The 24,327-nt window shown below is 40.5% G+C and overlaps 1 protein-coding gene across 1 annotated transcript in view; it reads left to right on the forward strand.

Moving 5' to 3' along the window:
* Positions 1 to 23,509, forward strand: part of pappab (pregnancy-associated plasma protein A, pappalysin 1b) — a 92,241-nt gene extending 68,732 nt beyond the window's left edge. Inside the window, exons 15-22 of the mRNA XM_053654006.1 lie at positions 9,288 to 9,471; positions 9,905 to 10,112; positions 10,774 to 10,942; positions 11,799 to 11,946; positions 12,185 to 12,300; positions 16,458 to 16,529; positions 18,787 to 18,885; positions 21,732 to 23,509. Coding sequence (XP_053509981.1) covers positions 9,288 to 9,471; positions 9,905 to 10,112; positions 10,774 to 10,942; positions 11,799 to 11,946; positions 12,185 to 12,300; positions 16,458 to 16,529; positions 18,787 to 18,885; positions 21,732 to 21,836 — 1,101 coding nt within the window. The 3' untranslated portion in view covers positions 21,837 to 23,509. The remainder of the gene's footprint in view (positions 1 to 9,287; positions 9,472 to 9,904; positions 10,113 to 10,773; positions 10,943 to 11,798; positions 11,947 to 12,184; positions 12,301 to 16,457; positions 16,530 to 18,786; positions 18,886 to 21,731) is intronic.
* Positions 23,510 to 24,327: the final 818 nt, after the last annotated feature.

Here is a 24,327-nt window from a genome sequence, read left to right on the forward strand (position 1 = left end):
CATGTTCACACACATGTGCACACAAACACACACACATGTGCACACATGTACAGGAACATGCAAGTTATTATACCTACACCACAATAATCTTGTCTCATGCACTAAGTGCTTATGGAGTGAGTAGCAATAGAGTTTTATGGATCTCGTGGGTTGGATGGAGCAAGCTATCAGAGAAGAGAACAACGCTGGCACTCAGGGCAGTGGGCTCTGAGCTGCTGCTGGCTTTTCCCCAGGTTTATGTCTTTCTTCCTAAACCACTTTGTTTGAGGAGTCTGAAACCATGGGAACGGTCCATGTGGCTCAAATAAAAGCAAGGTTCTCCATTCACTGAGCAAGGAAGAGAGGGAGGAAAAACACACTGGGCAAGCCAAAACTTGGTGAGAGGCATTGTTAAGTTTGCACAGCATTTCACAGCATCTACCCTTCCTCCCTGACATGCTTCCTCTTATGCTTTTTTTTTTTTTTAATTATTTCTTTAGTTTACAATTTAACGAGCATTTAACATTAATATGCCCTGTCTGTTCAATGCAAAGATACAGCCTTTTCTATAGAACATCTGAAGACTGGAAAAAGATGGTGTTTGTATGTCATTCACAAATTCAACAATCTATATGTATATGGGCCAAAATTGTGATATCTGGCAATCGATGTACTGTATGTAGAAGGACCTGTTGAGAAATTTTTGCTTGGTTATAGAGTCTCATAATCGCATGAACCATGCATCAGGGCAACAGCAAAAGTTAAGCTCTGCCACACATTTAGAGACAAAATAATAAGCACTGGTCTGTTAAATTTCCTGCCAATAAGCTCCACACAACTCTGGGGTATGCATGCTGGAATGTGAGTGCATTTGCATTGCCAAGTTTGCTAACGTACATGCATTTTCAGGTTTAATGCAGGTCCAAGGAGAAAACATTGTCAGGGATAAGTCCTGACTTCTTCATGTGTTTAAGATCAAGCAGAGTGTCCGACCTTCAGCAGGGCTGACCACCCAATACAGTCTATAATTCCTTTCTGTTACTGAGTTGCTAGCATAATGCTAAATCAAGAAAGCCATACCAAGTCATCCTTGCATGACCAATAACATGCAGTCATGTAATCTAATATAGGGCTGTGGTTTTTTCTGTATGTGCAATATGTTGGTTAAAAAGCTAATATAAGAAATACACACAGCAATAAAAAAAAATGCAACACAATAGTGTAGAAAACTAGTAACAGCGTAAAAACACACACAGAATGTTTTGCAAATGCAAGGGCAGTACTGTATGTAGGTGTTTGGGCTGATTGCTGCCAGAGACCACTGTCCGCTGAGAGGCTTGGCTTCTTTACAGCAGCTATTACGCATTAGGAAAGAGGAGAGAGGCAACAGACAGATTTTCTCGGCTTTTTGGGAGGCCTTGGTTTATATAACAGCACTATGATTTGGGGCCCAGAACCAGGGGGTTGCAGGGGCCCTTACAGGGGAGATGTCTGGACTGGTATGTAAGTATGTAAGGTGAGAGTTCTCTTTAAGCCTACTGCCTCTGTTAAAATAACGGCACAATCTCTGGTTCTAACACCACATTTGTTACTCTACTGCATCACACCCAGTTATGTCACTTCAGCACAGAATCACAAAGAAAATAGGTGACTATGGAAAACACATTTGCACAATATTCCCAGTGGCTGTTTATGAGAAAACATGGTCAGAACATGAGAACATGAAAACATGTTTGTTTGCCAAACATATAGCTAGTGTGCGGCAGGTTATAATCAGTTGCCCTGTTTTTGAACTCACCTGAAGAAACTCTGTAACCCTGCCAGGAATCAGAGTGAGAGAGAGAGAGAGAGCCTGATGGATGACGGTATGAGGGTGCCCGTGGGCTTGCACTGAAAGGGAAAGTGCTGATCCCAGCACAGTAATTACTGCTTATCTGCTGTCTCCAGAGAGCACTAAAGACTGCTTCTAAAAGGCCCAGTCAGTGAGAAATTAGTAATTTCACCATTAACGCTATAATGGAACTTAGAATGTTCCAAAATAAAAAATAAAAGCCATACATAGAAACAGCAGCACCAAACATTGTTAGCTCCACATAGTGTTGTCTGCGTGATGAAAAAGTAGCTTTGGAGCTGAATGATTTTTGTTCTGGTTGCTCTGGTGGTGGCGGGGTGCCACATCACAGCGAGGGCAGTGTCATTTGTGGCCTCTGTATCCTGACTGCACACCACTTGTTTTTGCCAGGGTGTTATTGAAAGCAGAACATGTCCTGAAAATCATCATTAGACAAACAACAACATTTCAGCAGTCCAGCAAGGCAAATGGAGAGTTCAAGGATTACTTTCCTTCTCTTGTTTTTCTTTTTTTTCCCCCAACTCTGTGTGTGTTTTGTGTGACATGTTTTTGTATATAGGTGGGGACCAAACGTCATCATAAGGATAGGAAAATCTGACATTTTTAACCTTGTGGGGACAGTTGGCTGGTTGCTTATGTTAAAGGTTAGGTGCTTTAATTAACCGTATTAATAATTGTCAGTGGAAGGTCCTCACATGGATAGTAAGACAAACGTGTGTGTGTGTGTGTGTGTGTGTGTGTCCAAAGAGAGAAAAAGTCTTGGGGTGGGGTGCAAAAGAAAGTCCAACAGGCAACAGGGGCATCTGTGTTGAATTAGGCACAGTAGTCAGTGGTAGTTAAATTCTCAGTGGAGGAGGAATCAGAAGCTGTAAATTTTTAAAAGAAGGAAACTCCTTGCACGCAGACACCCCTGCTCCACTCCACGCCGCTTCCCAACCCGGACATGTTGCCAGTTGCAATTCCTCGCTTTGTGAGGGAAGGAGGAGGAGGAGGAAGAGGCAGTCAGTGACAGCCTGTTGAGCAACGATTTCTAAATCTAGAACATTATGTTTGTGTACTTGTGTGTCATTCGGTGTGTCATTGTGTGCATTGTGCTTGTATGCTTTGCAAAATTATGTTTGGTATTTAAACAGCCCCCTCATTGTGTGTGTGTGTGTGTGTGTGTGTTTGTTTTCAGCGATGACTGTTTTTGTGTTGTCCCTCTCCTCAGGACACCCCCTGCAGCTCGGCTTGTTTGTTTAATGGCTGTTGATACAGTGTGGGGCTTGGCTTTGAAACAAGATAGAAAGTTGTAACTGGAGTTTGAAGGGGTCTACGGAGGGGATCGTCTGATGCCTGTTTTATGTACTTCTTCTCCTTGGGTTGGTTTTATTAGCAGGACAGTGATGCTTCCTCAATATATAACTAAATCAGTCTGAATATATAACAAACATAAGGACAACATAAGGACAGATTTGCTTGCTGCTTGAAATATTCAAGGATATATTCACGTGAAATATGGAAAAGCTTGCACGGTCTCGCCACTGAGCTGTTTTCAATAAGAGCCCTTGGTTGAAAAGAGGAAAAAGCAGAAAAGAGGGCAAGTTTTGGAGCTGGATCTGGATTGCATTTCAACTGTTTCCTGCTGTTTTGTTTAGTTTTAGGTACTGGTATATTTCCTGAGAGGGTACAGAACATTAGATAAGCATTGGATTCCATAGCTGTGCTGCATTCCAGACTGCCTTAAATCTGCCATTTGAGAGGGAAAAGGGAGAGAGAGAAAAGAGAGAGACTGGGGTCAAAACACAACAAAAAATACAGTTCCTTTCTGTGTTTAGTTTTGTGGATGTGAGTAAAAGAACATTTGCCACAATAATCTATGCCTTGCCAGCAAAAACTGTTTGGCTTCACAGAATCTGGTTCAACAAACATCTCTGACATCTCTTTTTTATGGCCAGTCTTTTGGCCCTTGTCATAAAGAAATTAAGAGATCTGTGTAAGAGAAGTGTGTTTTATTCTGTATTTCAGTGAAAGAGATAGACCTTGTGTGTACACACACCCAGCAAACAACAGGACAACCTATAGACCACATTTTAATATGCCGGAAGCTCACAGTAGTTTTGTTGGCTTAATGGTTTAAATTTGCTATCGGCTATCTATTTGCTATTTGCTGGTAATTTAAATTTACCAGCAGCTTTATGCACCTCCTTGAATGAACATGTTAAAAATTAATTGATTTACACAGTCCGATCCATAAGTATATGGACAGTGAAACAATTCTCATACTTTTGCCTCTGTACACCACAACAATAGATTTGAATCATTGGACTGGAGGAAGAGGAAAAAAAAAATAATAATAAAAAACAGACCTACCAAACAGTTAGCAGAAACTTAATCATTATAATTAAGAATTATAATTAAGAATAAATAATTTGGTACATTCTCAAAAAGAAGGAATGCACTTGTGAGCTCAAACACCAAAAGTCCTGGAAGACCACAGAAGACAACTAAAGTGGATGATCACAGAATTTATTCTTTGGTGAAGAAAAAAACTTCACAACATCTAGCCAAGTCAAGAACACTCTGAAGGAGGTAGGCATATCATTGTCAAAGTCTACAATCAAGAGATGCCTTCACGAATGTAAATACAGACAGTTTACCTCAAGATGCAAACCACTGGTAACATTCAAGTACAGAAAGGCCAGCTCAGACTTTGCTATAAAACATTTTAAAAAGGAATTGTTATGGCATGGGCATGTATGCCAATGGAACAGGGTTACCAGCATTTGTTAATGATGTGACTCCTAATAGAAGTAACAGGATGAATTCTGAAGTGTATAGAGCTATACTTTCTGCTCAGAGTCAGCCAAATGCTGCAAAACTGATTGGATGGCACTTCACAGTACAGATGGATAATAACCCAAAACATACCACAAAAGCAACCCAAGAGCTTCTTAAGGCAAAGAAATGGAATTTTCTTAAATGGCCAAGTCAGTCACTTGACCATAGCCCAATTGAGTATGCTCTTACTGAAGACAAAACTGAAGGCAGAAAGACTCACAAACAAGCAGCAATTGAAGCAGCTGCAGTAAAGGCCTGGCAAAGCATCTCAAGGGAGGAAACTCAGCATTTGGTGAAGTCTATAGGATCCAGACTTGAGACAGCCATTGACGGCAAAGGATTTGCCTCCAAGTATTAAAAATAATCCTTATATTTATAATAATATTAGATTGTCCAATTACATTTGGGTTTGTGAAAATGGAAGGACAATGGCTGTAATTGCGAAATTGTCACGTTCTGTCAAAACAGAGGCTGAGATGGATGCAAATGCAGTTTAAGCAATTTTAATATATAAAGTACAGCAAACAAATCCAATACGTAAGGCAAATATAAAGTCAAGGCAGGCAAAGTGTCAGGCAATCAGCAAACTGGATATCATACAGTAACCAAAGTCAAAAAACCAGAATAGCAATACAGGTAACAAGGCTTGGTAATGACAGAACACAAAGGAAACCATGCAGTTACTTTGCAATGTGGCTGAAACAGAATGAGGCTTATATAGGGGAATAGTGATGGATGTGATTTTGAGAACAGGTGCAGAGAGTCATGTAACATGGTCAGGTGAGGTGCAGTGGCTGATGGGAAATGTAGTCTCTAGTCCCTTTTCCTGTATTTCTATGACATAAATAATTTACATTTACATTTACATTTATTCACTTAGCAGACGCTTTTATCCAAAGCGACTTACAAATGAGAAAGATACAAGCAAAACGATATCAAGCAGAGAACAATACAAGAAGTGCTGCCATACAAGATCTATTAATTGAATTCCAGAAGAAGCAAAGTGCAGAGTAGAGGTGTAAGTGCATTTTTTTTTTTTTATTTTTTTTTTTTAATTATGAGTTGGTTAGGTGTTCATAGAAGAGGTGGGTCTTTAGCTGTTTTTTGAAGATGGTGAGAGATTCTGCGGTCCGGATTGAGATTGGAAGTGCATTCCACCACTGAGGAACAGTTAGTGTGAAGGTTCTGGAAAGGGACCTTGCGCCACGCTGAGTTGGAACTGCTAAACGTCGGTCGCTAATCGATCGCAGATTGCGAGAGGGAACGTAGGCCTTCAGGAGAGAGTTGAGGTAGGAGGGTGCTGTTCCTGACAAGGTCTTGTAGGTGAGCATCAAGGCCTTGAACTTGATGCGGGCAGCTACAGGAAGCCAGTGGAGGGAGATGAAGAGGGGAGTGACATGGGTTCTCTTGGACTGGTTGAAGACGAGGCGCGCTGCAGCATTCTGAATCATCTCAAGGGGTTTGATGGAGCTGGCTGGGAGGCCTGAAAGCAGTGAGTTGCAATAGTCCAGTTTAGAGATAACAAGAGCCTGGACTAGAATCTGTGTAGCCTGTTTGGTGATGTAGGGTCGGATTTTCTTGATGTTGTAAAGGATGAACCTACAGGACCTTGCAGTTGCTGAGATATGGTCTGCAAAGTTCAAGCCATCATCAAGAATCACCCCAAGGTTCCTGGCTGTCCTGGTTGGCATGAGTGTGAGTGAGCCGAGCTGTACAGTGAGGTTGTGGTTGATTGAGGGACAGGCTGGGATGACGAGAAGCTCAGATTTTGCCAGGTTAAGTTTAAGATGGTTTTCCTTCATCCAGACCGAGATGTCCGAAAGGCAAGCAGAGATGCGTGCAGAGACGGATGGATCGTCAGGCTGGAAGGACAAATGGAGCTGGGTGTCATCAGCATAGCAATGATATGAGAAGCCATGAGACTCAATCACCTGCCCTAGAGATGTAGTGTAGATAGAAAAGAGGAGTGGACCCAGAACTGACCCCTGTAGAATGCCAGTTGTGAGTTGCTGAGTTTCAGAAATACCTCCCCTCCATGATACCTTGAAGGATCTGTCAGAGAGATAGGATTCCACCCAGCGCAGAACCGTTCCAGTGATGCCCAGGCTGGAGAGAGTTGACAGGAGGATCTGATGGTTCACAGTGTCGAAAGCAGCAGAGAGGTCAAGTAGGATAAGGACAGATGATCTAGAGGTTGCTCTTGCTAGTCGTAAGGCTTCAGTGACGGAAAGCAGAGCAGTCCCTGTGGAGTGGTTGCTCTTGAAGCCAGACTGCTTGGTGTCCAGGAGGTTGTTCTGTGTGAGAAAATTTGAGAGTTGATTAAAAACGGCTCTTTCAAGAGTTTTCGAAAGAAAAGGGAGTAGGGAAACAGGTCTGTAATTGTCAACTATAGCAGGGTTGAGTGATGGTTTTTTAAGCAGTGGGGTAATCCGGGCCTGCTTAAATGAGGTAGGGTATGTGCCAGTAGAGAGGGATGTGTTAAAGATTTGTATGAGTGCAGGTAATAGTGTGGGAGAGATGGACTGAAGAAGGTGAGAAGGGATAGGGTCAAGAGGACAGGTTGTGGAATGGCTAGAGAGGAGGAGTTTAGAGACATCAGTCTCTGAGAGGGGAAAGAAGGAAGTCAGTTGGGAGTTACACGGAGGAGGAGTCAGTCTATGCATGTCTGGGGCTGAGAACAGGTTTCTGATTTATGTAACCTTATTGGTAAAGAAAGTCGCAAAGTCATCTGCAGTGAGAGAAGTAGGGGAAGGGGGAGGAGGGGGACAGAGTAGAGAGGAAAAGGTTTTGAAAAGAATGCGGGTGTTGGGAGAACTAAGAATCTTCTCTTGGTAGAATGTGGCTTTAGCAATGGAGATGCTATTGGAAAAAGAAGAGAGAAGTGTCTGGTAATTGTTTAGGTCAGTTGGGTTGTTTGATTTGCGCCATTTCCTTTCAGATGCTCTTAGTTTGGCCCGGTTGCTACGCAGAGATTCTGAGAGCCAAGGACTAAAGGGTGATGTGCGAGCAGGTCTGGAGGTTAGGGGGCATATGCTGTCAAGAGAAGATGTTAGAGTGGAACATAGCATGTCGGTTGCGGTGTTTAAGTCAAGTGAGGAAAGGTGGCTTTCGGAGGGAAGTAAGGTTGTGACAACGGAGGAGAAATGTGAGGGGGAAAGGGAGCGAAGATTGTGACGAAAAGAGATAGAGGGAGGAGACATTGATGGTGGTGAGGGGAGAGAAATAGAGAACTGGATAAAGAAATGGTCAGAGGTGTGGAGAGGAGTAATGAGAAGATTATGTGTGGTGCAATTACGTGTGAGGATGAGGTCAAGCTGTTTACCGGCTTTGTGGGTTGCTGGTGTGGTGAACTGCTTGAGGTCGAATGTGGGAAGGAGAGCAAGAAAGTCAGCTGCATGTGGCTTGTCTAGATGAATGTTGAAATCACCAAGGACCAGAAGAAGAGTTCCATCATCTGGGATGGTGAACAGTAGCGTGTCAAATTCATCGATGAACTTCCCCAGTTGACCTGGAGGACGGTAAACAACAAGAAAGTGCATTTTCCTGTATTTCTATGACATAAATAATTAATGTGTGTGCCCTGCGATGGATTGGCACCCTGTCCAGGGTGTACCCCGCCTTGTGCCCGATGCTTCATGGGATAGGCTCCAAGTTTCCCCGTGAACCTGAAGAAGGATAAGCGGTATAGAAGATGGATGGATGGATGGATGGATAAATAATTAATGCAATATTCTTGTTAAACCCCTTGAATTAAAGCTGAAAGTCTGCACTTCAATCACATCTTCATTGCTTCATTTCAAAACCATTGTGGTGGTGTAAAGAGGCAAAGTTACAAAAAAAAATGTCCAAATACTTATGGACCTGACTGTATAATTATATAAATGGCTTGCCCTGTGGTTTCTCAGATTTGTCCAATGTGCAAAAACTTTTTTTTTCTTATTTTTACTTAATAAAAATTTGTAAAGATCTGTAAACTTAAATGTTAATTTATAATGATCCAATAAAACACTGCATTTTGCAACACATGAGGGTCACCATGATGCCTCAGTGCAAGAAAGCTTTAGAGGTCGAATGTTTTCCCGTCAAAGCAGACCGCTTCTTGCTGTTGGCCTGTGTTTGGCAGAAATTTTGCTGTTCCATTTCACAACCAGTGAACTGACATTTGTTGGACGGGCTCTGTTGCATGCTTGCCACTGTGGTTCCATTGGGGGGAGAGAAGACAATGGTGGTGTTTGGACAGAAAAAAAAGAAAGGGAATCTGGCTGGCCCAGATCTTCCAACAGCTCTGATGGGGCTCTGCTAATGTCTTTACAGGCATTCCACACTCCTGAAATGACTTATTAAATCAGGCGAAATGACCCTTGACTCCTGCCGCTTTTTGCTCCTGACAGCTTTAAACACTGCACACACGCCATTTATTATTGGTGGCCGCCTTTGCAATGACCGCTGGCCCTGCACACTCTCATTAAGAGATCCATCACAGACACAGTAACTTTTTTTATTGAGGATGGGGAGGGTTTTTTCTAGTTTTGGATATTATTGTCATACTTTTCTGAGTGAACTTAAAGCTCCTGGAACCGATGTTATCACACTTGTATAGGAGGGAAAGCTGATATTTTTAGCTCTTGTTCCTTAGTCGGACTCTATGGCCACCCTCACTTGTGCTGATGGGAAATGGAACAAACAGGTGTCCTGTGAGCCAGTGGACTGCGGACGCCCAGACAAGTACCACGTGCACCCGGCTAACTTCAGCTTCACTGAGGGCACCACTTATGGCAAGAAGTGCACTTTCCAATGTATGCACCCAGCACAGCTGATAGGTGGGTACAGCACAGTAGATCCATCGAGAAAGCCACCGGGTTTACTAGGTCAACTGTGTAAATGTCTGTACTGATTCAACCACAAAACAAAGTGAAAAACTGAAATTATTTAATGACTGAATGACATTTTTTAATATTGATCCTGCATGTATAGTGTTGTTTTGTATACCAGCATAGTTTATTGGAAACTCAATGACACATTGACTACCAGGTTAAACTGCAGGATGTGAGGTTTTTATGATATCAACTGATATACATGTGAAACACAGTCCTCCTATTGGGAAATCATAATAATCATGTGCAAGTTTGTTTCATTAAGTGGTAGCTAGACTGTAATTTCCATGTTTAGGGAAGAGGAATTTTGTTGGAATTCCACCACCCAGCTCACTGATTTTCAGATTATGAACCAGCTGAAAAGTATGATTTCTTTTAGGCAGCAATAATGTGCTGACATGTATGGAGGATGGCATGTGGTCCTTCCCAGAGGCTATGTGTGAGCTGCGCTGTCCCATGCCTCCTTCCATCCCCAATGCCATCCTGCAAACCAAACGCTGCAATGCCAGTGGTCTCAAAGTTGGCTCTTTCTGCAAGTACAAATGCAAGCCAGGCTACCATGTGCCTAGTGCTGACAACCCCAAAAGGTGACTCGCCTCTAACTTTGAAGACACCAACTGAATGTTATGATTACAATGTGATTATATTAATGTACAAATTGTAAATAGTGATTACATTCATAGATGGTTAATTAATACACAGTGACTGGTTATCGTTAAGGCAATATCACTATGCTATTATCAAGTATTTTTCTCTAATGAATATTACTTTTTGTATGTCACAGTTCCACAAAAATTTTATTAGATAAAATTAAAAGGTACCAAAGTAAATTTACCTTCATTCTAATTAAGAAATCCAGGGAAAAACAAAAACAAAAAAAAAAGACTTTATGTAAAATATAAACTCCCCCAATGCTACATGCTCCACTAACCATGGTTGCTGCATGGCCTACATTCACACATTGGAACATGATTGGCTCTTACAGTTTATTATGCAATTACACTTGCCTCTCACATGTTTAGAATTGTTAGATTCTAAATTGATTGAAATTGTAAATTCTAAATTGTTTCTTAGAGGTGTGAATTAGGAGCGTGGTCTTGGGTAACTGAACAAAAAAGATGTGGGAGTAGACAGTTTTTCTGCCAAGTGAGATTGAAAGTGGTCATATTGGATAGTGCTTGTGTGGCCCTGTTTGACCTGTTTGGTGTAAATTGGGCTTTATTCATTCATTTATTCATTCATCTTCAGACGGTCGTTCACAAGACAGTGTACGGAGAATGGTACCTGGCAACTGGGCATGTGTGTGCCAGTGGCGTGTGAGCCACCACCACCAGTCTTCCATGGCAGCTACGAATGTACTAATGGCTTCCAGTTCAATAGCGAGTGCTGGCTGAGCTGTCCTGAGGCCAATCACATGGTGAGAGAACACAGTCCCTGCAAACAGATCTGACACCTATCAAACTTGACTTTGTCTGAATTTTCTCATTTACAATTTGCTCAGCATTTGCTTGGTTTTCTTGAAGCCTCCTCTTGCTCTCATTAATTTTTTCATTTCATGTTGTGTTAATAAAGAGCATCCCAATCTGTCTTGGTCTACACAGTCTCTGAGCGTTGGTTATTCTATTTATATCCATATTGAAAATGGTAAAAACTCACCTCATTTTCAAGTCATAATTGGTTAGTAGTCGTCAAGTAGTTATCCAGAAAGAACCCATGAAAATGTAGAATAAGTTTATAATGTTTTAAGTTTAAAATGTTGCAAATGCTTTCCATCTTTGCTAATGCCCCGATATCCTCCTGCCATCTATAACTGCAATTTGCATTATCATATTCTCAGTGAAATATTTAACAATAGCCTTATACAAACACTTCTTTTACATGTACCACATCATTCTTTAATTTCTCCAATTGTCTAAGTATTCTATAATTTGAATGCTTGGTGTAGTATACAATTTGAGCCCATGTACTAAACCTCCTGATCAATTTTCTAATAGTAATACAGCCAGTTACACTCAGGTTTAAATGAAATTAATGCTGTGTTAAAAAACTTGAACCAAACATTTACACACCCATTCATACACTACAGACCCTTTATACATGCCAGTCAGCCTTCCATGCATGTCTTTGGACTGGGGGAGGAAACCAGAGTACCTGGAGGAAACCCCCACAGCACGGGGAGAACATGCAAACTTCATCAATCAAACCATGAGTTGGTTCAACATGGGTTGCATAAGGCTATGCTTTAATGGGTATGTGTTTGCCTTTTCCTCCAGACAACCTCCACCACTGTGATTCGCTGTAGAAAGGATGGGAACTGGACTGGCTCTTTCCAGCTCTGTCCCCAGCTAAAAGGCCAATGCTCCCTCCCTCAGAACCTGAGTCCGGACATCAGCCTCAGCTGCAGCAGGGGGCATGGCATCGGTCTGTAAAAATGCACACAGTCCACCTGTGGTCATAGCCAGGGCCAGTTTTAGTCGATTTAGTTAAAATAAGTCATGAATAAATGAGCAGCATTTAAAACAACTAGATCATGTTCGTGACTTTTAATTTTAACTGCAAAAGGTTGCATTGATACTGAACTGACATATAAACTTTTAAATGCTTGCAGAATTTCAGATGCTTTTAAAATGGGCTGATCTCAGACCTGTGTGTGTAATAGGAGAGCAATGTGAGCCGACATGCAGAGATGCTGGTAGCAGTGTGGTGCTCCTCCCAAGGAATATGACTGTGGATGCCTTAGTGAAAGACCACTGGAGAAACCCACCCAAAGTTCAGGTGCAGTCAAAGACCTTGTGGTATAATATTTTCCTGACCATCATTAATAATATCATGAAGTATATTGTCCAGTTTGTATTTCTAGAGAAATACAGAGAGTCTCAGAGAGTTTGTTAAATGTCATAATATAAGCAGAATACTTAAATAGGTCTACAACTTAGAAATTATATTTAAGTCTGTATATCAGTTGCTTAACAACCAGCCATGATGTAACTAATACTAAATCACTCATAATAATCTATAAAAGGGTTGAAATATGAACACCAAAGGTGGTCAAAATAAACATCTGTAAATCCTTAAAAACATGGCTGTCAATAATCCTGCTTTGAATTTTGACCATATTATGACAAAGAATGTAAGTAAATTAATTATAACCAGTAAGGTAGAAATGATAAATGCTTTCTTCTCTTAGTGCCAAAATTCCATGTCATGGTGTTTATCAGGCAGAAGGGAGAACAGTTTGGCTAGACCACACACATACACACACACACACACAACATTTTCCTTTTGCCCTTTTCACTGTGTTTGAAAAACGTAACAAAATGGTTAGAGAAGGATGGCAGGACTAAAGATAAAAACGCTTTTCTCTTCCTAACACACAACTGCTGGCTGGTTATTTTCCATAAACCCATTATACATTTGACTACTTTACCGGTGACATACAATGTAATATTTTTGCAGGTTAGAGTTAGAGTCTGACCTAGTCAGAAAACCTCTGTCATAAAAGATGGTTCAGACACAGCCATGAGCTTTCAGGCAGCAAGGATGCATATCTTTGTTCCTATTTTCTCTGACCTGGAATGGAGCACTTTTGTGTGGTAGATAACTGGGAAGACCTGTTATTATTTTCCTGAGAATTAATTTCACATTACAACTGTCTGACCACCACGCTGGACAAGACGCAGGCTTGATGTTAACCGTGACATCACTCTTAACTGCCCTTGAACCATAAGGGCTTTCAAATTATCAGTATTACAAATGAAAACCCTTTCAAAGCATTCACATTATGAATGTATCTTGGGTGAGGGTGCTTCTCCTTACTTTAGAATTATGATCATGTCTCTCCTATTTGCCTATACCACTCGTTCAGCTCCATCTGTGCGAACTTCTCATTGCTTGTTCTGCTGATGGGAGAAGACCACAGACACCAGTCTAGCCCTTAAAAAAATACTTTGGCCTTATTAAATGACTCATTGTTTAGATTCTTGAAATGGCAAACAAAATGAAGGCCTGCCCTGAACCTTCTGTGTTTTTGTGGTGAATGAAAGATTTCATGAAATTTCAATAGCACTGAATAAAAAGCTATTTGACACCATGAATAAACAGCTTGAGGCCGTGAAAAGGTTGGGGGCTTGAGAAAGAGATGAGGAATATCTATCTTCATGATTTATGACGGCATTGATATATTCCTGGTGGTGTGAATGGTGTTTTGGGTGATGTCATGCCTGCGAGTGGTTAAGAGGTTGTCTGACTTTTTCTTGTGTTTCTTTTGCCCCCCCACCTCCAAACAGTTGTAGAGGATGTTTTGAGAAGCCTGACTGTTTTTTGTTCACTTGGTGAATGGCCCACCATGTCGAACTCAATGCTGGCATCTGAAGCAGCAGAGCACGTACAAGTGTGTGAATGGTGCCGCTTTCTCACTCTGACCCAATATGGTCCTGCAAGAGCTGAATGTATTGATGGACCCTGCAAATTAATTGAGTCTTTCCACCATTTGTATCCTTTAGAAATCATACTTTCTAGTCAACAAGACTCCATTGGAAAATCTTAACAGATCAATGGAATGTCTTGGCAAAGGTGGGAAAAAGAAGAACAGCCCTCTGATAGGGAGAGTATAAAAGTCTATTTAAAAGGTAGCAGGTAGTGCTTGTCCAACCCAGACCTTAAGAGAAACTGTAAAAACAAGCACAGTTTCAGGAGCAGACGGTTTAAATTAGGCCTGAGTAAACATGCCGCCTGGGTCCTCTGTGTGACACTGAATGGTGTGTGTGTGTGTGTCTGTCTGTCTATGTGTGTGTGTGTGTGTGTGTGTGTGTGTGTCAGGATTGCTCAGGCCAAGCCTCACCACCATAAGCCACGCCGGAATAGTGGGCAAATGCCTGCTTTCTTGGAAATGTTAAGTATATGTTTGGCCTTTTCCACTCTTCATGGCTTCTGGAGTTCCCCCAGAGCGTCATTTTGCCTCTCTAAACATCCTCTCTACCTGTGCTAACTCAGGAGCTCCAGCCAGCTAGCGCTCCTTACGTTTAATGGCTCCCCTATATCATGCCAAACTCTTAACTCTGACATGCTACAAGAAAATTCTTTACTTTCTGTATTTTCCCCTCTAAGACCAGGGTTTTGGTGCAGGTTTTTTGTTTATGCCTTCACATGCTTGTTAGGAATCTGCTAAAATCTCAGCTTATAAAGTTATTCATCTTAAAGCATATTATTCAGTAAGTTGAATGACTGTATTTCCTGACACTAAACAGGAAGGGTACAGTGCATCCGGAAAGTATTCACAGCGCTTCACTTTTTCCACATTTTGTTATGTTACAGTCTTAGTCTAAAATGGATTAAATTCATTATTTTCCTCAAAATTCTACAAACAAAACCCCATAATTACAACGTGAAAGAAGTTTGTTTGAAATCTTTGCAAATTTATTAAAAATAAAAAACAAAAAAAGCACATGTACACAAGTATTCACAGCCTTTGCCATGACACTCAAAATTGAGCTCAGGTGCATCCTGTTTCCACTGATCATCCTTGAGATGTTTCTACAACTTGATTGGAGTCCACCTGTGGTAAATTCAGTTGATTGGACATGATTTGGAAAGGCACACACCTGTCTATATAAGGTCCCACAGTTAACAATGCATGTCAGAGCACAAACTAAGCCATGAAGTCCAAGGAATTGTCTGTAGACCTCCAAGACAGGATTGTATTGAGGCACAGATATGGGGAACAGTACAGAAACATCTCTGCAGCATTGAAGGTCCCAATGAGCACAGTGGCCTCCATCATCCATAAATGGAAGAAGTTTGGAACCACCAGGACTCTTCCGAGAGCTGGCCGCCTGGCCAAACTGAGCGATCGGGGGGGAAGAGCTTTAGTCAGGGAGTTGACCAAAATCCTGATGGTCACTCTGACAGAGCTCCAGCGTGTCTCTGTGCAGAGAGGAGAACCTTCCAGAAGAACAACCATCTCTGCAGCGCTCCACCAATCAGGCCTGTATGTAGAGTGGCCAGACGGAAGCCACTCCTCAATAAAAGGCACATGACAGCCCACCTGGATTTTGCCAAAAGGCACCTGAAGGACTCTCATACCATGAGAAACAAAAAGATTTAACTCTTTGGCCTGAATGGCAAGTGTCGTGTGTGGAGGAAACCAGACACCAGTCATCACCTGGCCAATACCATCCCTACAGTGAAGCATGGTGGAGGAAGCATCATGCTGTGGGGATGTTTTTCAGCGGCGGGAACTGGGAGACTAGTCAGGGTCGAGGGAAAGATGAATGCAGCAATGTACAGAGACATCCTTGATGAAAACCTGCTCCAGAGCGCTCTGGACCTCAGACTGGGTGAAGGTTCAACTTCCAACAGGACAATGACCCCAGGCACACAGCCAAGATAACAAAGGAGTTGCTACAGGACAACTCTGTGAATGTCCTTGAGTGGCCCAGCCAGAGCCCAGACTTGATCCCGATTGAACATCTCTGGAGAGATCTGAAAATGGCTGTGCACCGACACTCCCCATCCAACTTGATGGAGCTTGAGAGGTCCTGCAAAGAAGAATGGGAGAAACTGCCCAAAAATAGGTGTGCCAAGCTTGTAGCATCATACTCAAAAAGACTTGAGGCTGTAATTGGTGCCAAAGGTGCTTCAACAAAGTATTGAGCAAAGGCTGTGAATACTTATGTACATGTGCTTTTTTTGTCTTTTATTTTTAATAAATTTGCAAAGATTTCAAACAAACTTCTTTCACGTTGTCATTATGGGGTATTGTTTGTAGAATTTTGAGGAAAATAATGAATTTAATCCATTTTAGACTAAGACTGTAACATAACAAAATGTGGAAAAAGTGAAGCGCTGTGAATACTTTCCGGGTGCACTGTATGTAGTTATGTCATGGGAGTTTCAAAAAGGAAAATAAAATTAATGTTGTGTCTCTTTTGCAGAGTATTGTATGCACAATTGTACTGAAGTGGTATCCAAGCCCAGAGATTCTCCATTGCATAAAAGGTTGTGAGGTAAGATGTGTCTTATACAGTGCCCTCCACTAATACTGGCACCCTTGGTAAATATGAGCAGGCTGTGAAAAATTATCTTTAATGTTTAACATTTTGATCTTTTGTTAAAAAATTCACAAAAATACTCTGCTCTCATGGATATCAACAATTGGAAACACAACACAGGTTTATCAAAAAAATCTTTGTTAAATATAGGTGTGCAACAATTATTGGCACCCCTATGATTTCATATGAGAAAAATATATTTGAAGTATATTCCCATCGATATTTAAAAAATTTTATTACACCTTGGTGACTAGGAAGTGGAAATTGTTCAACCATGACCTCCTGTTTTACAGGGCTATAAATATGAGGTATAAATATGAGGCCAAATTCCCTTAGTCATTCATAACAATGAGTAAGACCAAGGAATATAGCTGTGATGTGTGGCAAAAGGTTGTTGAGCTTCACAAAATGTGAAGTGGCTATAAGAAAATAGCACAAGCATTGAAAATGCCCATTTCCACCATCAGGGCAATAATTAAGAATTTCCAGTCAACTGGAAATCTTATGAATCAACCTGGAATTGGACGTGTGTCTAAAATGTCTCTGTGAAGAGGATGGTTCGAGTGGCCAAAAAATCTCAGAGGATCACAGCTGGAAAAGTGCAGACGTTAGTTGCGTCTTGGGGTCAGTCTCCAAATTACAATCCAAAAGTACAATCCGAAGTCACCTACATCACCACAAGGTGTTTGGAAGGGTTTCAAGAAAAAATTAATCCAAAAACAAACGCAATCATCTTCAGTTTGCCAGACACTACTGGACCTTCAAATGGGATCGGGTTCTATGGTCAGATGAAACCAAAATAGAGCTTTTTGGCAATAAACACCAGAGGTGGTTTTGGCGCACACAGAGAGGTAGCCATATGGAAAAGTACCTCATGCCCACGGTTAAATACAAAAATATACACAAAAATATACCAAAATGGATTACTGACCTCAAAACTCAAAATCAAGGTCCTGCCATGGCCATCCCAGTACCCTGACTTGAAACTCATAGAACACCTTATGGGGTGAACTGAAAAGGAGAGTCCACCAGTGTGGACCTCGAAATTTGAAGGATCTGGAGAGATTCTGTATGGAGGAACAGTCTCAGATCCTTTGCCATGTATTCTCCAACCTCATCAAGCATTATAGACGAATACTCAGAGCTCTTATCTTGGCAAAGGGAGGGAGCACAAAGTATTGACTAAAAGGGTGCTAATAATTTTGGCACACGTTTTAACAAAGATATATTTTTTGATAAACCTTAACAAAAGATCAAAAGGTTAAACAATAAAAATAATTTTTCACAGCTTTCTTTGCTCATATTTACCAAGGGTGAAAATATTAGTGGAGGGCACTGTATGCTATTATTAGGATATTTTTCCCTGTTGCATTCCCATCCATTTAAATCACATAAAGTTCCTCTATGACAGTAGTACCATTATTTGCTTTTTTGTGATGAATACAGGGGAACTGAATTGGCAAATATGGCCTCCTCTGTTTTATTTAGAAAGGAGCTTTGTTTCTTTTAGATTTTAAAGGATCCTATAATCTTTTTCAAGCCTTTCTTTTAAAGTACTAAAGTGCTACTGGCAAATACTACTATTGGTTGTACTTTAAACACTTTCTTAAATTAAAAAATCCCATTTAAGAAACCTTCCAACAGATCATCCTTAATAAAGCAGCACAGTACTGCGGCAGTGATGGCAGATCACTCTTCACCATTTTTTATGTGTGTCCAAACGATAGTCTTTTGAACCAGCCACATTCTGACCCACTTTTATTCACAGGATAATTAGCAGTCCCCTGGAAAGAGTAATTTCATGTCGGGGAGATGATTTCAAACTTAAAAGGTCACAGGTGTGCCAAGCAACCTTTGGAGCCTGTCAGGATGGAAATATGTAGTAACTCTCAAGGGAGACACATATGAGTTTAATAGTGCTTTAGTTTCCCAATTAAGAGAGGTCCATCTACAGACTCAGGAATACCAACTCAGTTTTTCCTGGGTGACATACTTGCAACAGACTCTGTCTGTGTGCCTGTGTGTATTTTTGCATGGTGTGGATGTATGTGTGAATGCCTCTCTCTCACACTCCATCTCTCTGTAATTACAGAGGACAGATTTATACTGGCTGCATGCTGTAAGTGTGTAATCATTATGAAGACTTGTGTATGCATTGCATTTAATTAAAAATATATTCACTGTGCAAATATGTTTTTTCTCTGTTCTGTAGCCTTTCATGGGTGATAACTACTGCGATGCCATCAACAACCGAGCATTCTGTAACTATGATGGTGGAGACTGCTGTCATTCTACTGTCAAAACTAAAACGGTGAGCTTATGTAGTGTTTGTGTTATAAAATTAATTGCTTTTCACAATTTAAGATTTAAGGCTATTATTTGTTATTTCAGCAGTGGGTATATAGCTTTCATCTAATAAGTACAGTATTTGGACTGTGTTTCATTTTGTAGACCATTAAAGTTGCTTATTACAAAGAATCCTGGGCTTTCCCTGATGTACTTATCCATTTTTACTTGATCCTCCTCCTTTTAACAAGTGACCTCTTCATATCTTGACTAGCTCAATCAGTTCCTGACTAGAAACTTGTGAACTCTCATGCAGCTGGTATGGCTGCTGTTATGGCTTCAGTAGAAATAGACATGTTAATGAAATAACAATTTGCTACCTTTTTTTTTTTTTTTTTTTTTAGGGATTTCATCAAATCAATCATTCATTCCTCTAACTATTATATCAAAAAGGTGTCACAAAACTATATACTGGCATCCTGAATATTTAAAGCCTGAACATGATGCTGGTTCTACCACTTTGGTGGTTTACAATTTTAGTGGATCTCTTCCCTTTTAGTGTTTTAGTGAATTGATGTTGTTTTTTCAAAGGCATTGTTGAGCACAAGAACTTAGGAGGTCTACACTGGCATTCAGTTCAGATGTCTTAAAGAATCAGCTGCCAGCTGCATTGCTGTTTTGGACAGACTGCACATGTTTAAATACAGTCTCCCACAATGTCACAGCATATATCACATCACTCTTCTCTAAGCCTGATGTAAGCCAAGGTCTTTTCCTCCCAAATGCACTATCAATAGGGCGTAATTACTCTCACTGGACCCATGAGCTATTGGGAAAACCTGGTCTGAGTGGCTCACTGCAGACAGAAAAGCAGTAGTGACACAAAGCATCCTAATGGTTCTGTGGGACTTGAGGAGGGCCAGGTCATGATGAGTCTTTGCTGTCAAATAATGTGGACTGGCATTTTGGACATGAGATCACACTATCAATAGATACAGAATAGATATCAATACATACATGCATACATACATACATACATACATACATACATACATATATGTAGACTAATTATGTTGGCAAATATAACAACATTTCTGTTATTATTCTTTTGTCAGTGTTTGCCAAAACATATCTTCATCTCAACACTAATCTGAAATATTTATAGCAATTCAGGAATAATGTAAAATAAAATTAAAATTAATTAAGTAAATTTAAAAAGTAAAATTAATGGTAAAATAGAGTAAAACACTAATCTTATAGAAAGATTATATGATTCTGTGTGTTTTTGGATGTACCTTGGGGACTTGACTTCAATTAATCTCAATTATTTCTCTGGAGAATTGTTATTTATTCCTCCAATGTTATGGCTAAAAGACAAAAAACTGCCTGTTGGCTCACAATATTCCCAAGAAGACTATCAACAATAAGCATATCTCCCTGGCTCCTGATAGTCTAAGTGACGTCAATATGGATAAGGTTAGTTGTTGTCAGAACATCTAGAGGCTTTTAGATTTGGAAGAGTCAGTGAGGGTTTTTTTTTTTTTTTTTGACCCCTCTGGTTATTGCACGCCCATCTCACCTTGATTACATTGTTGTTTCTTGTGTACATGCTTGTCATCCTCTTTTGACATGCATGATATTTATATTACACAGATTTCAGGGTACCACCAGCCAGAAGGAAAGCTGCCTGCATTTATGTTACCTGATTTTAGTTTTCAAAGTAATTTCCTCCCAAAGTAACATTATGGCTCATCAAAAGCTTGAAACATGGAGTCTCCATTATACACGTTTAATGTACTTTTTGTTGTTTTTCTTTGTTTATTTATTTCATTCTTTGTCTCAAGGAATTACTTTTTTTTTTTTTTTTTTTTTTTTACCATAGGTGGACTTAAATTATTCACAGACTTGTCTCTAGTTAGTTATTTCAGCTATTGGCCAAGGTTATGATAATTACGTCTCCAAAACAAACGTGGAGCCCAGAGAGCGTGCATAATGGCTTTTGGTCTTCTGAGCTGTGCTTTTTAAAATACAATTGTTAAGATGCTTGAGGGCAATAAAAACATTTCCGCACATTTACACAAGCACACATACAGGCAGTGACTGTAGAACTGTAATAAGGAGTATGATGATGGCGGAAAGTTGTCAGCTAGAGCTTGTGGGCCAGAATGAATGGGCTAGATTTATACTTGGGAAAATCCCCCATAGTGTACAGTATGTGGACGCTGAGAGGGAAACCCTGGGTGTTTCTCGGGGCAATATGAGGCCATTCTTCCCTCCACTGCTCCCTGCACAAGAGAGCCCTTGTTCCTCTGCTCCCATACATGTTTTTTTTTTCTTTCGCCCTGAGACCCTGACTGTGTCCGAAATCATATATTGTGACAGTACATACTGCACTTGATGCAGTAACTACTGCACCACCGTTGAAACAGTATGTTCTAATCAGTATGTGTGTGTAGTATGAATACAACCCCGGACATACTACTCCTTTGGCATACTGCTTTTCGCCTACTGTGTAGTAACATGGTATACAATTTTAGAAGCAGCCCCTGTCCTGCTACTACCCTGCTATGTACACCTTGACAGGCATGCCCTTTACCTGAGTGCATACTGACATAATGCAAACAATGTACTACTGTGCTGTTTACAGACAAAGTGACATGACTTTGGGTTTAGGTGGTCAGTGTGAATGCTTCATGGATGATGTGCAGTTTTGCGGGCTTTAAATCGAAAAAGAGAGTTTTACAAAGGTAACATGGCTGACCTTAAACATGTTTTACTATACTATTGGATGCGGGATTCATACAGGTTTGTTTATAGCACAGAATGAGGCCTTTTCTGGTTGTATTGATGAAATGAGTGGCTCTTTTCCAGGTGATTCCATTCCCCATGTCATGTGACACCCGAGAAGACTGTGCATGTCGAGACCCCAATGCACAGGAGAACAATAAAGGAATTCGCCACCGTACACTGGGCTGAGGCCGGGCCACTGGAGGTCCTCTTGGTACCCAACAGGGGAAAAACAATAAAACAAAAAACCTTTCTCTCTCCATGCTGCTTACTAGAGGGCCATTCCACTCATGCTGTACCCTGACATGCCTGCCGATGAGCCCTTGCCCACTATGGTATGCTGCTCAACAAGCAAACGACACACTACAATATATAATGCTAAATAGGTTTCAATTATGGACGGAAAGTGCAGAATTTTAGGAACCAGCTCAATAAAAAATAAAACAACCAGAGACGTCATCAGCAGAAGCTGGACACAGGCCCCAACTTGACAGTTTATTGTTTTGTATTCCCTAGTCAATATTTGTAAGGCACAACTGCAGCTAAGTATTTAGAAAGCAACACAGAGAAAACATTTTCATGCTCTCATTGTTTTTGTTTTTGTTTTTTAGAGAGAAACCATTCATTATTAATATGACCAATGAAAAGCAAGAAAGGAAAGATGAGAAACACCATCATTCTTGGAAATTTCAAAGCTGGCACGTCAGAGAAATCACTTAAGCTATTCATAAAAATTCTCCCACCCATGTCCTTCAGTTTCCCACTGATGTGTTTAACAACAAATGATCTGCTACAGCATAGGAAAAGTAAAATTCTCTTTAAAGAAGACTAGCACTTCCGAGGCATTTTGACAAATGTTTTTCAAGAGCCAAAAGCAGCACTGAGCTGCGTGAAACATAGGAACCATGAGGTGTCTCTCCACGATGGATTGGAAGATGTTGAGGGAAGCAATAAATCAACAAAAGAAACCTGGAAATCACCAAGAAATATGCACATCTGAATCTGAAAAGTATCAACTCTTTTTATTTGCATTTTATTGAATGAATGCCTCTTTCAAAAGAGTGTGGAATTGAGAGCAAGGGATCAATAATAAGAGAAGGAGGGTTAAAATGGTGATAACAAACAGAAAGCACAGCTGTTGCTGCTAGATTTCCTGCTTGGGCCATGCAGGCAGATATCTCTGCAGAGTGTGCATACAGTTTGCTCTCCATCTTACCTCCTGCCATAATGCAGCTATATACAGTACATTTAAAGGTATTTTAGAAAGCTTACACAACTCTGACACAGGTTTAGATACTGCATTTATCAGACTGTAGGACTTACATATAAGATTTCTGGACTATATTTACATATTTGGCCTTCTAACAACTTATTCAACAAAACATTTGTTTTAACAACAATCATACTTAGAAAAATCCAGTACTGTCATAGTAATCATAATTTACAAAATTGTCACCAAAGTAAAACTTGCATGATCAACTTATCAGAGAGACATGCTGCTATGAGACCTGCTGACTGATAGTGTTGTGCTGAGACACGCTAACAGTACTAACTGTGTGAGTACTTTTGCATTTAGGTATATGCAATATGTCAATCCTTTTTCAACAATATAGTTGTACTTTACTTGACTGAGCCAGTTCAAATGCTGAACATTCAATTGTAATAATGACATCAGTAGTAATTATCACACCCTGACTAGCATAGCCTCGCTAATGTAATAGCTTTCTGAGGTACAGTGCCCTCCACTAATATTGGCATCCTTGGTAAATATGAGCAAAGAAGGCTGTGAAAAATTATCTTTATTTTTTAACCTGTTGATCTTTTGTTAAAAACATTTCACAAAAATACTCTGCTCTCATGGATATCAAACAATTGCAAACAAAACTATCTTTTAAAAAATATCTTTGTTAAATATAGGTGTACAACAATTATTGGCACCCTTTGTGCTACCCCCCTTTGTCAAGATGACAGTTCCGAGTCTTCTCCTATAATGCCTGATGAGGTTGGAGAACACATGGCAGGGGATCTGAGAACATTCCTCCATACAGAGTCTCTCCAGGTCCTTCACATTTTGTGGTCCACAATTCTGGACTTTACTCTTCAGTTCACCACACAGGTTTTCTATGGGTTTCAAGTCAGGGGACTGGGATGGCCATGGCAGGACCTTGATTTTGTGCTCAGTAAACCATTTTTGTGTTGATTTTGATGTATGTTTTGGATCATTGTCCACCTGGAAGATCCAACCAAGACCCGTTTTAAGCTTTCTGGCAGAGGCAGTCAGGTTTTCATTTAATATCTGTTGATATTAGATAGAGTCAATGATGCCATGTATCCTAACAAAATGTCCAGGTCCTCTGGCAGAAAAACAGCCCCAAAACATTAAAGAATCACTAGCATATTTAACCGTGGGCATGAGATACTTTTCCATATGGCCACCTCTCTGTGTGCACCAAAACCACCTCTGGTGTTTATTACCAAAAAGCTCTATTTTGGTTTTATTTGACAAGAGAACCCAATCCCATTTGAAGTTCCAGTAGTGTCTGGCAAAGTGAAGGCGCTTGAGTTTGTTTTTAGATGAGAGTAGAGGCTTTTTTCTTAAAACCCTTCCAAACAACTTGTGGTGATATAGGTGACTTCGGATTTTAGTTTTGGAGACTTTGGAGACGCAACTAACTTTTGC

Source organism: Ictalurus furcatus, chromosome 22 (genome assembly GCF_023375685.1).
Source record: "Ictalurus furcatus strain D&B chromosome 22, Billie_1.0, whole genome shotgun sequence".
NCBI classification, from domain to species: Eukaryota; Metazoa; Chordata; class Actinopteri; order Siluriformes; family Ictaluridae; genus Ictalurus; species Ictalurus furcatus.